The sequence below is a fragment of the Erythrolamprus reginae genome, chromosome 4 (genome assembly GCF_031021105.1).
Source record: "Erythrolamprus reginae isolate rEryReg1 chromosome 4, rEryReg1.hap1, whole genome shotgun sequence".
Taxonomy (NCBI): Eukaryota; Metazoa; Chordata; class Lepidosauria; order Squamata; family Dipsadidae; genus Erythrolamprus; species Erythrolamprus reginae.
The window spans coordinates 21,738,269-21,751,891 of NC_091953.1; the positions used below are offsets into that span (position 1 = coordinate 21,738,269).

A 13,623-nucleotide genomic window follows, 5' to 3' on the forward strand; every position below is an offset into this window, starting at 1 on the left:
TCAGTAAGTGATATACAGTGATCCCCCGGGTATTGCGATCCTGATCATTGCGAAACGGCTATATGGCGATTTTTGAACCCGGAAGTAAAAACACCATCTGCGCATGCGCGCCCTTTTTTCTATGGGCACGCATGCGTAGATGGCGCCGGGCAGATCAGCTGCTGGGCGGCTTCCCTGGGTCTTCCCCCTCTTGCTGGCGGGAGGGCGAGCGGCGGGCATCAGCGAGGAGTTTCCCCACTGCCCATGCAAACTCCTCGCTGCCGCTCGCCCGCCCGCCCTTCGCCTGCCCACGCCGTTCGCTCGCGCCGCTTCCCAGCTGAGTCCTGAAGCGAATTGGCTTCAGGACTCAGCTGGGAAGCGGCGCGAGCGGCGCGAGCTAACGGCTTGTCCGCCGCCTGCCTGCCCGCGCGCCCGCGGCTCGCCCGCCCTTCGCCCGCCCACTCCGTTCGCTCGCGCCGCTTCCCAGCTGAGTCCTGAAGCGAATTGGCTTCAGGACTCAGCTGGGAAGCGGCGCGAGTGAGCGGCGTGGGCGGGCGAAGGGCGGGCGAGCGGCAGCGAGGAGTTTGCGTGGGCGATGGGGAAACCCCAGCGCCGCTTCTCAGCTGAGTCCCCTTCCCAGGAACCCCAATCTTCGTCTCCTCGCTAGCGCTGCGGAAGTAAAAACACCATCTACGCATGCGCAGATGATGTTTTTACTTCCGCAGCGCTACTTCGCGAAAACCCGATCATTGCTAGGGGTCCTGGAACGGAACCCTCGCAATGATCGGGGGATCACTGCGTTAGATTAATTCTTATTTAAAACTGCTGTAATAATTATGCATTCAGATTTTTTAAAAATGACAGTGGTTATAGAAAGTTGGGCTTCATACAGACTTATAGCTATTCAGTCTTTGACATTTATCTATTTAATATATATAAATAAAAAAGCAAGATCTTTTATTTTCTGTGTTTTTCAGCAATAAATTTATTTGTCATAAAACATAAACATTTGTCAGGAAAAACATAAAGGAGTAATTTTGCTTGTAGTGGCATTTATTAGGTCACCATTTTATCTCTTAATTTATCTCATTCCATCATAAACATTTTCCAGTGTCTCTTATCTCAAAAGCAATACAGTGATCCCCCGCTCGTTGCGAGGGTTCCGTTCCAGGAGCCCCCGCAACGAGCGGGTTTTCGCGAAGTAGCGATGCGGAAGTAAAAACACCGTCTGCGCATGTGCAGATGGTGTTTTTACTCCCACAGCGCTAGCGAGGAGCCGAAGATTGGGGGCGGCGCGGCTGTTTGCCGCCGGCATGGAGGGCTTCCTAGCAGCCCCCCAAACCCGGGTTGGGGGTCCGGGGGGCGCTGTCTCTCGGCGCTTTCGAGCCGAGTCCGGGAGCGAACTCGCTCATGGACTCGGCTCGAAAGCGCCGAGAGAGAGCGTGGACAGGCCCGTTCCTTGGCGCTGTCTCTCGCCGCCTTCGAGCCGAGTCCGGGAGCGAACTCGCTCACGGACTCGGCTCGAAAGCGCCGAGAGAGAGCGTGGACAGGCCCGTTCCTTGGCGCTGTCTCTCGCCGCCTTCGAGCCGAGTCCGGGAGCGAACTCGCTCACGGACTCGGCTCGAAAGCGCCGAGAGAGAGCGTGGACAGGCCCGTTCCTTGGCGCTGTCTCTCGCCGCCTTCGAGCCGAGTCCGGGAGCGAACTCGCTCACGGACTCGGCTCGAAAGCGCCGAGAGAGAGCGTGGACAGGCCCGTTCCTTGGCGCTGTCTCTCGCCGCCTTCGAGCCGAGTCCGGGAGCGAACTCGCTCACGGACTCGGCTCGAAAGCGCCGAGAGAGAGCGTGGACATCGCCCGTATCTAGAAGAAGTTGCCACCCGAGCGCTCTTGCCCGGCGGGAGGCGAAGCATATGGGTGGGGGGGCTGTCAGGACACCCTCCCACCCCAGCACTTTGCATCCCGCCGGCAAAGAGCAATAAGGCAGCAGCTTCTGCCGGACACGGGCAATGGGCGGGACAGAGAAGCGGGAAGAATCAGGAGGTTCCTTTGGCGGCTGGAGGCTGCCTGGCACCCGCTGCAGCCAAAACAACAAAGCCAGGCAGCCCCCAGCTGCCAAAGGAGCCTCCTGATTCTCCCCGCTTCTCTGTCCCGCCCATTGCCCATGTCCGGCAGAAGCTGCCTCCCGTGCCGATGTTCCCCGCCAAGCCCAGTTCGGCTTCCCTGGCTGCTTGGCCGGAGGGGGGGGGGCTCGGCCAAAAGGGGCTGGAGACGCAGCGATTTGCCTCCCGCCCCTCGCCCCTGTGCCACCGGCACGTCATCTTCCCTCCCAGACAAAAAGGCCGGCCTTTGGGGATGAAGGGGTGTGTTCAGCTCTGCGTCTCCAGCTCCTTTCGGCCGAGCCCCCCCCCCGGCCAAGCAGCCAGGGAATCCGAGCCAGGCTTGGCAGGGAACATCGGCACGGGAGGCAGGAGACGATCGGGCGACCGGAGCAGCAGCCAGGGAAGCCGAGCCGCGTATGGCGGTGACGGCGGCCGTCTCCTGCCTCCCGCGCCGATGTTCCCCGCCACGCCCGGCTCGGCTTTCCTGGCTGCTTGGCCGGGAGCTGGATGCTGGTGGTGGCGGAGGAAGGCGAATGCGGCTTGGAAGCTGGCAGGGGGGCAGAATATGGGAGGAGAGAGGCTTGCAATAGAGGGTGGAGGAAGCGGCCATGGGAGGGCGAGCTGCCTCAGGGAGGAGGATCGGGCGGGACCAGGTGGGGGCTGGAATTTCTCCGCCAGGGCGAAGGGCGGGCGAGCGGGTGCTGGGGAGGGCTTCTCGCCCTCCCGACAGCAAGAGGGGGGAGCGAACGGCGTGGGCAGGCGAAGGGCGGGCGAGCGGCAGCGAGGAGTTTGCGTGGGCGGTGGGGAAACTCCTCGCTGACGCCAGCAAGAGGGGGAAGACCCAGGGAAGCCGCTGCCATCTACGCATGCGTGCCCGGCACGCATGCGTAGATGGTATTTTTGACTTCCGGGTTGAAAAATAGCGAAGTACCCTGTTCGCAATGGTTGGGGACGCAATAAACGGGGGATCACTGTATTCTCATCTTTTTTATGTCGTTCATAATCAATAATCAAGTGTATCACTTCAAAAATTGATAACAAAACGTACTGTGATACTTTCTGTCTCATTGACAGTTAATTCCTTCTTGTATATACACATATTAAAACATGATTAATAATATAAAAGGGGATAAATAGAGGTTTGAGGAAGAAGGTTGTTGGGATTTATATCTTTGTGAAGATAAACCTGTTAAAAGTTTCATAAAAGCAGGATGATAGAAATTAGTATTTGACCAGTTATATTTGTTTTCCACTATATTACTTTTTTTGTAGCATAATTGCTTTTTCATTAAGATGTTACACTATCTTCTGGTGAGATTGAGAATTACATTCATAACGATACGATAGGTTAAAGAGCTTAATTTCTGAGAATAAAAAAACATGCAATGGTTGCTGAAGTATTGAGACATAATCATTTTGTTTTTCAGAGACATAACAACAATGAAAGGAACCATTGTTGCTCAGGTTGATTCAAGTGAATCTTTCCAGGAGTTTTGCAGTACATCATGTCTGTCTTTTTATGAAGACAAGCAGAATCCCTCAAAAGGAATCTTAAATAAATCAAGATGCACTATCTGTGGTAAACTAACTGAGGTTTGTTTGCTATTTTTCATTGATTCCCCCCCCTAAAGTCAGTTTTATTTGAGTTTCTTAAGAAACTATCAATATAATTATATCATTGTTTAGAGAAAAAGTGTATTGTTTAGTTAAGACTCTCTGCCAACTGTAGATTAAATTTTATTTCATGTATCACGTTTCATCTCTTGATAAATACTCATATTAAGTAGAATACATAAAAGTTCTGTAGTATTTGCACAGAAATGGAAAGAAAATACAATACCAAAAGATACTGAAGTACTTAAAAAAATATATAGAATATGCAGAACTAGATATGATGACTAAACGTTTAAATAATCAAACTGAAACAGAATATTATAAAATATGGGATAAAGTATATAATTGGTGGAATTTTAAAAATGCTATTAATAATTAACTATAATATAGAATTAAATATTAAATAGTATTACTAATAACTTTTCTTTTTTTTTCTGTTTGTGTAAGCATAGAATATTTTAAAATGTAAAGAAATTTAATTAATAAGTTTAATATCAAAAATATAGAGTTAAATTTAACAAGAATGTAACTTACATGTATGACATTTCTGCCTGGATCTGATCATAGTTAGGATTTTTTATATTTTTGTATTAGTTAGTCTTTTACGACAAGAGGAGCAATGGTAGCTCCTTAAATGTTTAGTGTTGTATGTCCTTGTTTGTCCTTTTGAAAATTCAATAATATTTTTTTTTAAAAAAGTTCTATAGTTGAATGAGTAAAGTATCATATTGGCCTTTGGAAATTCTCCTGTGTATATCTAAGGTTTTCCCCTTCAGATTTGTTTTTAAAATGTTTAAATATTTCTTAATTGAAACATTTGTGCATGCGTGCGTGCAACCCCCCCCGCCAATATCTGCAAGAATGCATAGTTATTTTTCAGAGGGAGGAAATCACTTACAGTGATCCCCCGATCATTGCGAGGGTTCCGTTCCAGGACCCCTAGCAATGAGCGGGTTTTCGCGAAGTAGCGCTGCGGAAGTAAAAACACCATCTGCGCATGCGCAGATGGTGTTTTTACTTCCGCCGCAGCAGCGAGGAGCCGAAGATTGGGGTTTCCCCGCCGCCCACGCAAACTCCTCGCTGCTGCCGCGCCCGCCACTTGTCCGCTGCCTGCCTGCCCGCGCGCCCGCCCTTCGCCCGGCCACCCGCCGTTCGCTCACTGCTCGCCCGGCCACCCGGGTTCGTTTGGCTTCGGGACATGCCGGCGGCGACGTTTTAAAACAGCCGCGCGGCTTCCCAACTGAGTCCCGAAGTCAAAGGCGAACTTCCGCGTTTGGCTTCGGGACTCAGTTAGGAAGCCGCGCAGCTGTTTTAAAACGTCGCCGCCGGCATGTCCCGAAGCCAAACGAACCCGGGTGGCCGGGCGAACGGCGGGGGGCCGTGCGAACGGCGGGCGAGCAGCGAGCGAACGGCGGGTGGCCGGGCGAAGGGCGGGCGAGCCGGGCGAAGGGCGGGCGAGCGGATGCTGGGGGGGGCTTCTCGCCCTCCCGCCAGCAAGAGGAGACCCAGGGAAGCCGCCCAGCAGCTGATCTGCCCGGCGCCATCTACGCATGCGTGCCCATAGAAAAAAAGGGCGCGCATGCGCAGATGGTGTTTGTACTTCCGGGTTTAAAAATCGCCATATAGCCATTTTGCAATGATCGGGAACGCAATACCCGGGGGATCACTGTATATATCAAATCTATGCTAATTGCTTGCTGTCCAAAGAAAATAAACTGTTGTGGAATTAAGATTATTAGGCAAGCAGATGTTGAGAAAGCAAATTAGCTTTATGTTTGAACATTGAAATGTAAGAGTATTCTTACATTTGTGGTTTTTTTAACTCACTTTTGTTAACATCTGTGAACATCATTAATTAATTTTATGCAATTTTGTGTAACTTATAAATGCATTATCATAACTTACATTTTTTTAAACCAATAATTACAGGTCTATTTAATTTATGTAGTGACTGAATATAGGGATGATAAAAAAGCATGTCCTGTGTCATAATCTTTATAGCACGTTAGAATTCTGTGCCACCTTCTTTTTAACATAAGGGATGTTTCTACATTGGTATGAAATATTTTATATACAGCTAAAGAGCCTAACATCTGTATTTTGAATGGCAGTGCAAGCTTCTATTTCTGAAATGGCAGATTCCGAGGTTGCTTAAAACATTAACTTAAAGTAACGTTTGAAATTCATAATTAGAATAAAAGTAGATCTTCATGGTAAAACTAATCTTTTTGTTTCTAGATACGCCATGAAGTTAGCTTTAAAAACATGACTCATAAGTTGTGTAGTGATCACTGCTTCAATCGATACAGAATGGCAAATGGTTTAATCATGAATTGTTGTGAGCAATGTGGAGAATACCTTCCAAGTAAAGGCGCAGCAAACAATATTCTTATGGTTGATGGAGAGCCGAAGAGATTCTGTTGCCAAAGCTGTGTTAGTGAATATAAACAGGTAACTTCTACATTTATTTTTTATGAAACACTATTGTAAAATCTTAGTTACATTGTATCATTACAGTCAAGAATTGTGCTTTTCATTGTTAATTTAGAAGCATGTTTGCTAAAGTATGAAGACAAAATAAGAATATGTTGTGACTATTGATTGAAGTAGTATTTCCATAAGCTCTTTTCCCATGGATTTGTAAAATATTATTTAGCTGTTTACAGTAAAACTATTTTCCTAAGCATTCTGCTATTCACAGTAAATGAGGTTTCCTTTTTTTTATCATGGTCTAGAAATTATGTGCTTCATTTTAGAAATTCCCAGTTGTTTTGAAATGAATACAAATAATAATAACATAATAATACTAATAATATTAATAACTATTACCCTACATGTTTTGTCTGCCTGCACACATGTCTCACCAAGGATCTTGAAAGAGAAATAGTCGTTGACTTTTTCCAGATGCAATTATTGTTTTGAATGTCCCCTCCCCCCATTTTCTGTGGATAGTTCATTTGTAACTCTGAAGCTAAATTGTCACAACTAAATATCTACAGCAGGCTCTCTAGACAACATAACCAATAATTTCCAACAATATAGGCGCACTTACACTCTTAGTGTTTTTGTTTTCTCAAGTTTAGGGTGATATATTTCTGTTTTTACATTGGGGTGGGAGGGAATTAGTTTTAATAGCCTGAAGTTATTTCATCCAGTTTTTCCTGCTTCCCTGTATCCCAGTTCTTTCCAAAGTATTTTCTGATCCTCAGAAAAAAGATTCTTCTCTGGAAGCACAGATTCTTGGAGATCAGGAAAGTTTCTGCTACAGAAACTTCCTTTTGCATTGAGTGTAACCTTTGAACTTTAGGCTAGTGCAATGTTTTTTCAAGATACTTTTTAGAAGATCCTATTTTAAATGAGGGATTTTCTGTGGGTTTTTAAAAAAATGAAAACCTTTAGCTAATCTTCTAAATATACATTATAGTGAGTGAAAATACCCTAGAATTTCTGTTTTAATTTATCCTGTTCGAAATGTTGAGATGCTGCTTATATTTTTGATAATATGCAATCAGCACTTTTAGAAACATAACACAGGCCTTGTTGTTTTATTACACAGCAAAACAAAAGGGGCAAAATAGGTTATCCAAGATACTAAAAATGATAGGCATACAGAGAAGCCACGGAGAAACTTGGAGAAGCCTTGAATAAGATTTCATGAAGGAACCCAAAAGATACAAGAATAACATGCATTGCAGAAATTCCAAGTGAACATGAAATGTGGTTAAATGATAACTCTGTATCTCAGTTTATTGTGACTTGTACATTTTTTTCACCTGTATAGATACTTCATGCTATTTTACCATATTATCCCATATGTTTTCAAAAGAGTGAGGTCATTTGATATGTGTAGAGGTCACTCTAAATTAGTATTTGAATCCTTAATTTTTTAAATTTTGGGATCTATATTTGGAAGTTATATGGGATAGAATAACACATAAAATAGTTTAAATATGTAGGTGATAGTGGGATGATTTCATTATCTGTAAAATGGAAAGATGATAAATCATTACATTCAGTTGTCATTAAGCACTGTTATAGTAACTTTTTTCTGGTGCTTTTTGACTTCAATGGATATATTTTACCATTGCAATGCAGTAGGGTTGTATGTCTTATAGTGAAATGTAGTAGGCTTACTTTCCTTTATTGTTGCTTATTCTCAGAAGCAATTCTAATAAGTAAATTTTCTATATTTCACTCTAACCAACTGTTGGATCTTACCATAAGAGAAAGTTATAAATTCCCATTGCAGTTAATATTTAGGCAACATTATAGTATATGAATAATACTTTATGGAGATACTTATATTATTCTTTTATCTCTCTATATCTGAAAATCTGTTAACTTCAAATAACCTAGTTTAGAATCATTTAATAAATCAGTGGCTCTTTAGGCTAAATTTAAATTATCTTTATATAGGATGTAGGATAAAATCTTAGTACCCTTAGATTTACATAATATTTTGAATAAGAGAGTTAATATGAGCTTTATATAAAATGTTAATTACATAGGTTTTTGATTTAAAATTCAACATATCATTAGTTACAGTTAAAAACATTGTTTAAAAATGTTTAAATATTGAGAGCTTTTCAGTAATAGAATAATAGCATGCCATTACAGGCTATATGATTGTTTCAAAATTTGGAGCTTTATCTTGAAAATTAGTTGAAATTTCTCTAAATACAGTAAGCTAAAAAAATGCTGATTTTGCCTTTTGTTTTTATATAAGTTGTATTAAATAGCTGCACAAATATTTGATATTTATGTAGTAAGAAAAATTAGAACTGATACTCGCAATATTTGTTGCTACTTAAAATTTGTTAATAAATACATTTTTACAAATTACTTTTTTTGAAGTAATTGCTTGAGTTCCAACTCACTTTGGTCTTGTTCGGTTTCATTCTTGTTAGCTTTAAGAATAGCTATCCAAACCACTGTTCTAGATTGTTTATTCCTTTTTGGATTATCAGGTTTTCTTTTATTATGATTGCCATGTGAGAAAAGTGCTCAGATGTTTGCAAACTAAAGCATACTTCATTCTGCATTTGACATGGTTATACAGGAATGTATGACAAGTAAAGACAGCACTGCTTTTTAGCTATTGTACACACTCCATCATTGACCTTTTTCTCAATGACATCGTAGAGTTGTAGATCAAATAAGATATTTCTGGTTCCGTGAAGCCATACTGAACATCTGAAAAGAATTGAGTTTAATTTAATTCTTCTGAGAAATGACCCAACATTTAGTATGGTCTCAAGGACCAATTTTATAGGCATCAGTCCGCAAAGAGGAATGTAAAATGAGACATATTAGGCCATCTAATTTAATAATGTGCATTCTGATAGTTGGCTAATTCTAGATTTCAGGGGAACCAGAACTTTCTTTTTTCCTCTTTGTCGCAGTTATTGTTCACTGAATAAATGAGGCTATCAACTCTAGTTTAAGAATTTGGAAATAATTACTTGCGGGTAGTCCTCACTTAACATTGGCAATTTGGACCAGACTTTCCAATACTAAGTGATGTAGTTTTTGGTGCTATGTCATGTGGTGATATTCAATCATCATGGGCCATTAAGCAAGGACATTACGAGTTGCAATCTCCGACCATTGACTTGCTTGTAAGAATCAGGCAAAGAAGGTTGCAAATGGCAGTCATGTGACTATGGGATGCTGCAACATCATACAAGTCATCCTCAACTTGCAATGGTTCATTTAGTGACCATTCAAAGTTACAGCGGCAATGAAAAAAGTTACTTATGATCATTTTTCACACTTATCACCGTTGCAACATCTCCATGGTCATGTGATCAAAATTTGACTATTTGGCAACTGATTCATTTAAGATGGATGCAGTGTCCCAATGTCATGTATGTGATCACCTTTTGTGACCACCTTGCAAGCAAAGTCAATGAAGAAGCTAACATCCTTGCAATTCATTTTAACAATTGCAATGATTCACCTAACTGTGGTAAGAAAGGTCATAAAATTGGGGGAGATTCACTTAACAAATGTTTCACTTAGCAACAGAAATTTTGGATTCATTGTGGTCATAAATTGAGAACTACCCGTAATTGCAAGTACCTATAACATTATAAGTTTGAATGGTTTTTGAATGAGTGGGCATTAAGCGAGGACGACCTGAAAATGTGTGATAACTTTTATCTTACTAGATTATCTATCTGCCTTGTGTAGTATAATGAATGTCATACTTGGTATTGGAACATTAAATCCTGGATTGTGGTTTATTTTTAAAATGAACATCTAAAGTTACTATAGCAACAAATACATGTAAATGAAATTGCAAAGATTTATTTCAAATTTAATTATTATCTATTTAAAACAGGGCTGTCAAAGCCAAGAGCTGGATGCATCCTGCTGGCTATGACCACGCCATCTCACATGACGACACCATGACTACATGAGTTTGGCACCCCTGTTTTAAAAGATAATTACTGTTCTTTTAAAAAATTGAAATAATGTAAAGAACTTCAATTTATTATACCAGGAACTCCAATGGCCATGTATTTTTATCTGAATTCATTATAGTAAAGCCAAAATGGAACCAAAAATATTGCTTAATGTTAGGGCTAGATGTTTTATTTAAGGCAAGATTTGAGCAGAAAGAAAAAAAATTGGCAGGTATATTTTTGGTTACTTCATCCTATTTTATCAGTTAAGTTAGATTTATTAAGTATCCTTCTTATGAACAGTTTTGAAAGTCCAGGACAAAATCTAGGAATCTTTGAGAAAAAGAAGTATATACCCCCTTACTTTCCTAGGTATTAATATTCGATACTGTACAGAATGAATTCCCTTAAAAATTGTGCTCAGTTCCTTTTCCTTTTGTTTTTTTGGACATTTTTCTTAGTCAGGTTTTATTTAAATTACTTAGTAGCTACGCTTAACAATTAATTTTTTTAGAAACATAGTGTATTGTAGTACTTTTACAGTAAGCATCTTTTGAGGGCTTTTAACCCAAAGATAGAATAGAACTCCTGGTAAATGTTTGTCTGATTATAAATCTTTCCAGTGTTAAAACTTTGGGAGGGAGGAAAAAATGTGGAAATGATATTGAAACATTTTTGTAGCCATATTTATTTTATTCATTATTTGAATTTTGTAGCTCCTCCAAAAGCTATGGAATATGATAGTACTTCATAGATCATATATTCTATGTTTCAGTATGGCAAGTCTTTAATAACTATGGGCAATATAGTGCATATGCATGTCTGCTTAAATATATTTTCATTATTCAGGAAACCAAACATAATTTGTTTTACATAATTTGCTTGTTTGAATGCATCAGTTACACATGTGAATAAAAAAAGCATTATAGATTTGAGAACGTAGTTTTTAATAATTTGTTGGCAAGCTGATGAGTCCAACTTGGAATGAAATATGTATTATTTTATTATTTACATGCTAAAACATTCATGTTCCTTGTAAAATAAATATTAATACCAATAAAAATTTGGGGAAATGTTGATGTGAACATTTTTTTTGTCACTGTTTTGGAAAAGACATATTGTTGAGAAATAATAGAAACAAAAATAAGATTTTAAAACAAAAACATTTTTTTTGTCACTGTTTTGGAAAAGACATATTGTTGAGAAATAATAGAAACAAAAATAAGATTTTTAAACAAAAATTATGGTAATAATATTTTGCGTAATTTGATTTGATCCTAAAATCTTCATGATGGTATATTAAATTTATAATTAATGTATGCTTAGATAAATCAGAAAGTATCAAATATAAAGAGTTAAATTATGATTTGTTAGAATTTAGATGGTACTTGATCTTGTCTAATACTGATCAGAGTTAGATCTCATTAGATAAGGATCTGGACAGGTCTTTATCATTTAGCTTAAACAGAACATATATATCAAATTCAGAACTCATTGCCTTTCAAATAAATATACAACACATTTGGAGATCCAAAAGGGAAATTGAGGAACCAGGAGTTCTTCCCAATGCTGAAATTTTTAATTGGGAAAGAACAGGAACAGATGACATTTATAAAGGTGAACCAAAGATAAAAAACAGGAAAATGTCCTGTAAAGAAGAGCAGTAAATACTCTTCTACAAATGGCAACGTTCTTTTAAGAAAGATTAGTTTGTTTTTTTAAATATAATTATAAATACAATAATATTCCTTCTGCATTGTGATACTGATATTATTTGAGAAGGGTAAAAGTACTATTCTTCTGAAACATTTTATTCATAATTATAAAAGTGTATCATTCCTGTTCTTCTGACAATAACTTCAGGCTATTAGAAAAAGATAATATAATAATTTTTCTGGTTCCATGGCACCTTCACAGTTTTATGCTCCAAACAGCCCATGAACATGGGAAATGACTATTTACATAAACTGCTAGGTAGGTCATAATGCGGAGAGGGGTGGCATACAAATCTAATAAATAAATAAATACCTTTTTTATTTATAGTTTTTGGCTGCTGCTTCTAGCTTACCTGCTTGCTTTCTCTGTTGATATTTCTTATTTTCTTTGCTGCTGCTTTGATGTTTGCAGAAATCTGTCTTACTTTATGAGGGACAAGGAAGAGTAGATGGCAAGTGTGAAGCAATAAAACTGACTTGATTTTGAGCAAAGGAATTTGTACCATAGAACAAACATGAAAAACTATTCAAATATATTTGATATATTCTAATGAATACAGTGTATTTAGAAAGTATTCAGACCCCCTTCATTTTTGTCAGTTTTGTTATGCTACAGCCTGATTCTAGTTGTTGAAATTCATTTTTTTCTCATTGATCTACACTCTGTACCCCATAATGAGAAAATGAAAACAGAAGTTTAGAAATGTCTGTAAATATATTAAAAAGAAAAAAAATGAAATATCACATTGGCATAAGTATATAGACTCTTCACTCGGTACTTTGTTGAAGCACCTTTGGCAGCAATTACAGCCTTGAATCTTTTTCGGTATGACGTGACAAGCTTTGTGCACTTGGATTGAGGGATTTCCTGCCATTCTTCCTTGCAAATCCTCTTAAACTCAGTCAGGTTGGATGGCGAGTGGGCAGCCATTTATAGGCCCTTCCAGATATGACCAATAGGGTTCAAGTCACAGTCAGAGAATCCTTCAGGTGCCTTTTTTGCAAACTCCAAATGGGTTTTCATGAGGAAAGACTTCTGTCTAGCCACTATGCCAGTGATGGTGAACCTATGGCACGGGTGCCACAGGTGGCATGCGGAGCCATATCTGCTGGCACGTGAACTATTGCCCTAGCTCAGCTCCAATGTGCATGTGTGCCGGCCAGCTGATTTTTGGCTCCCACAGAGGCTCTGGGAGGGCATTTTTGGCTTCCAGAGAGCCTCCGGGGGTGATGATTTATTTATTTATTTATTTATTCATTCATTCATTCATTCAATTTTTATCCGCCCTTCTCCTTAGACTCAGGGCGGCTTACATGTTAGCAATAGCACTTTTTAAACAGAGCTAGGCTATTGCCCCCACAATCCGGGTCCTCATTTTACCCACCTCGGAAGGATGGAAGGCTGAGTTAACCTTGAGCCGGTGATGAGATTTGAACCGCTGACCTTCAGATCTACAGTCAGCTTCAGTGGCCTGCAGTGCAGCACTCTACCTGCTGCGCCACCCCGGCTCTTTGATGATGGGGGAGGACGTTTTTACCCTCTCGGCTCCAGGGAAGCCTTTGGAGCCTGGGGAGGGTGAAACATGAACTTACTGGGCCCATCAGAAGTTGGGAAACAAGCCGTTTCCTGTCTCCAGAGGGCCTCCAGGTGGTGTGGGAAGCTGTTTTCACCCTCCCCAGGCATTGAATTATGAGTGTGGGCACTCACGCATGCATGATAGCGCACACCCATGCTCTTTCGGCACCCAAGGAAAAAAAGGTTCACCATCACTGCACTATGCCATAAAACACAGATCGATGGAGGGCTGTC

The 13,623-nt window shown here is 40.6% G+C and overlaps 1 protein-coding gene across 11 annotated transcripts in view; it reads left to right on the forward strand.

The window, feature by feature from the left end:
• Window positions 1–13,623, forward strand: part of ZMYM2 (zinc finger MYM-type containing 2) — a 111,352-nt gene that overhangs the window by 26,329 nt on the left and 71,400 nt on the right. For 4 of the 11 annotated variants that reach the window (XM_070749807.1, XM_070749806.1, XM_070749808.1 and 1 more), the window contains 3 exons: window positions 3,505–3,670; window positions 5,930–6,142; window positions 7,248–8,533. In XM_070749807.1, the coding sequence (XP_070605908.1) occupies window positions 3,505–3,670; window positions 5,930–6,142; window positions 7,248–7,286 (418 nt within the window). In that variant the 3' untranslated portion in view covers window positions 7,287–8,533. Of the gene's footprint in view, window positions 1–3,504; window positions 3,671–5,929; window positions 6,143–7,247; window positions 8,534–10,034; window positions 11,176–13,623 lie in introns of those variants that run through there. The other 7 variants (XM_070749801.1, XM_070749798.1, XM_070749799.1 and 4 more) reach the window with 2 other exon arrangements.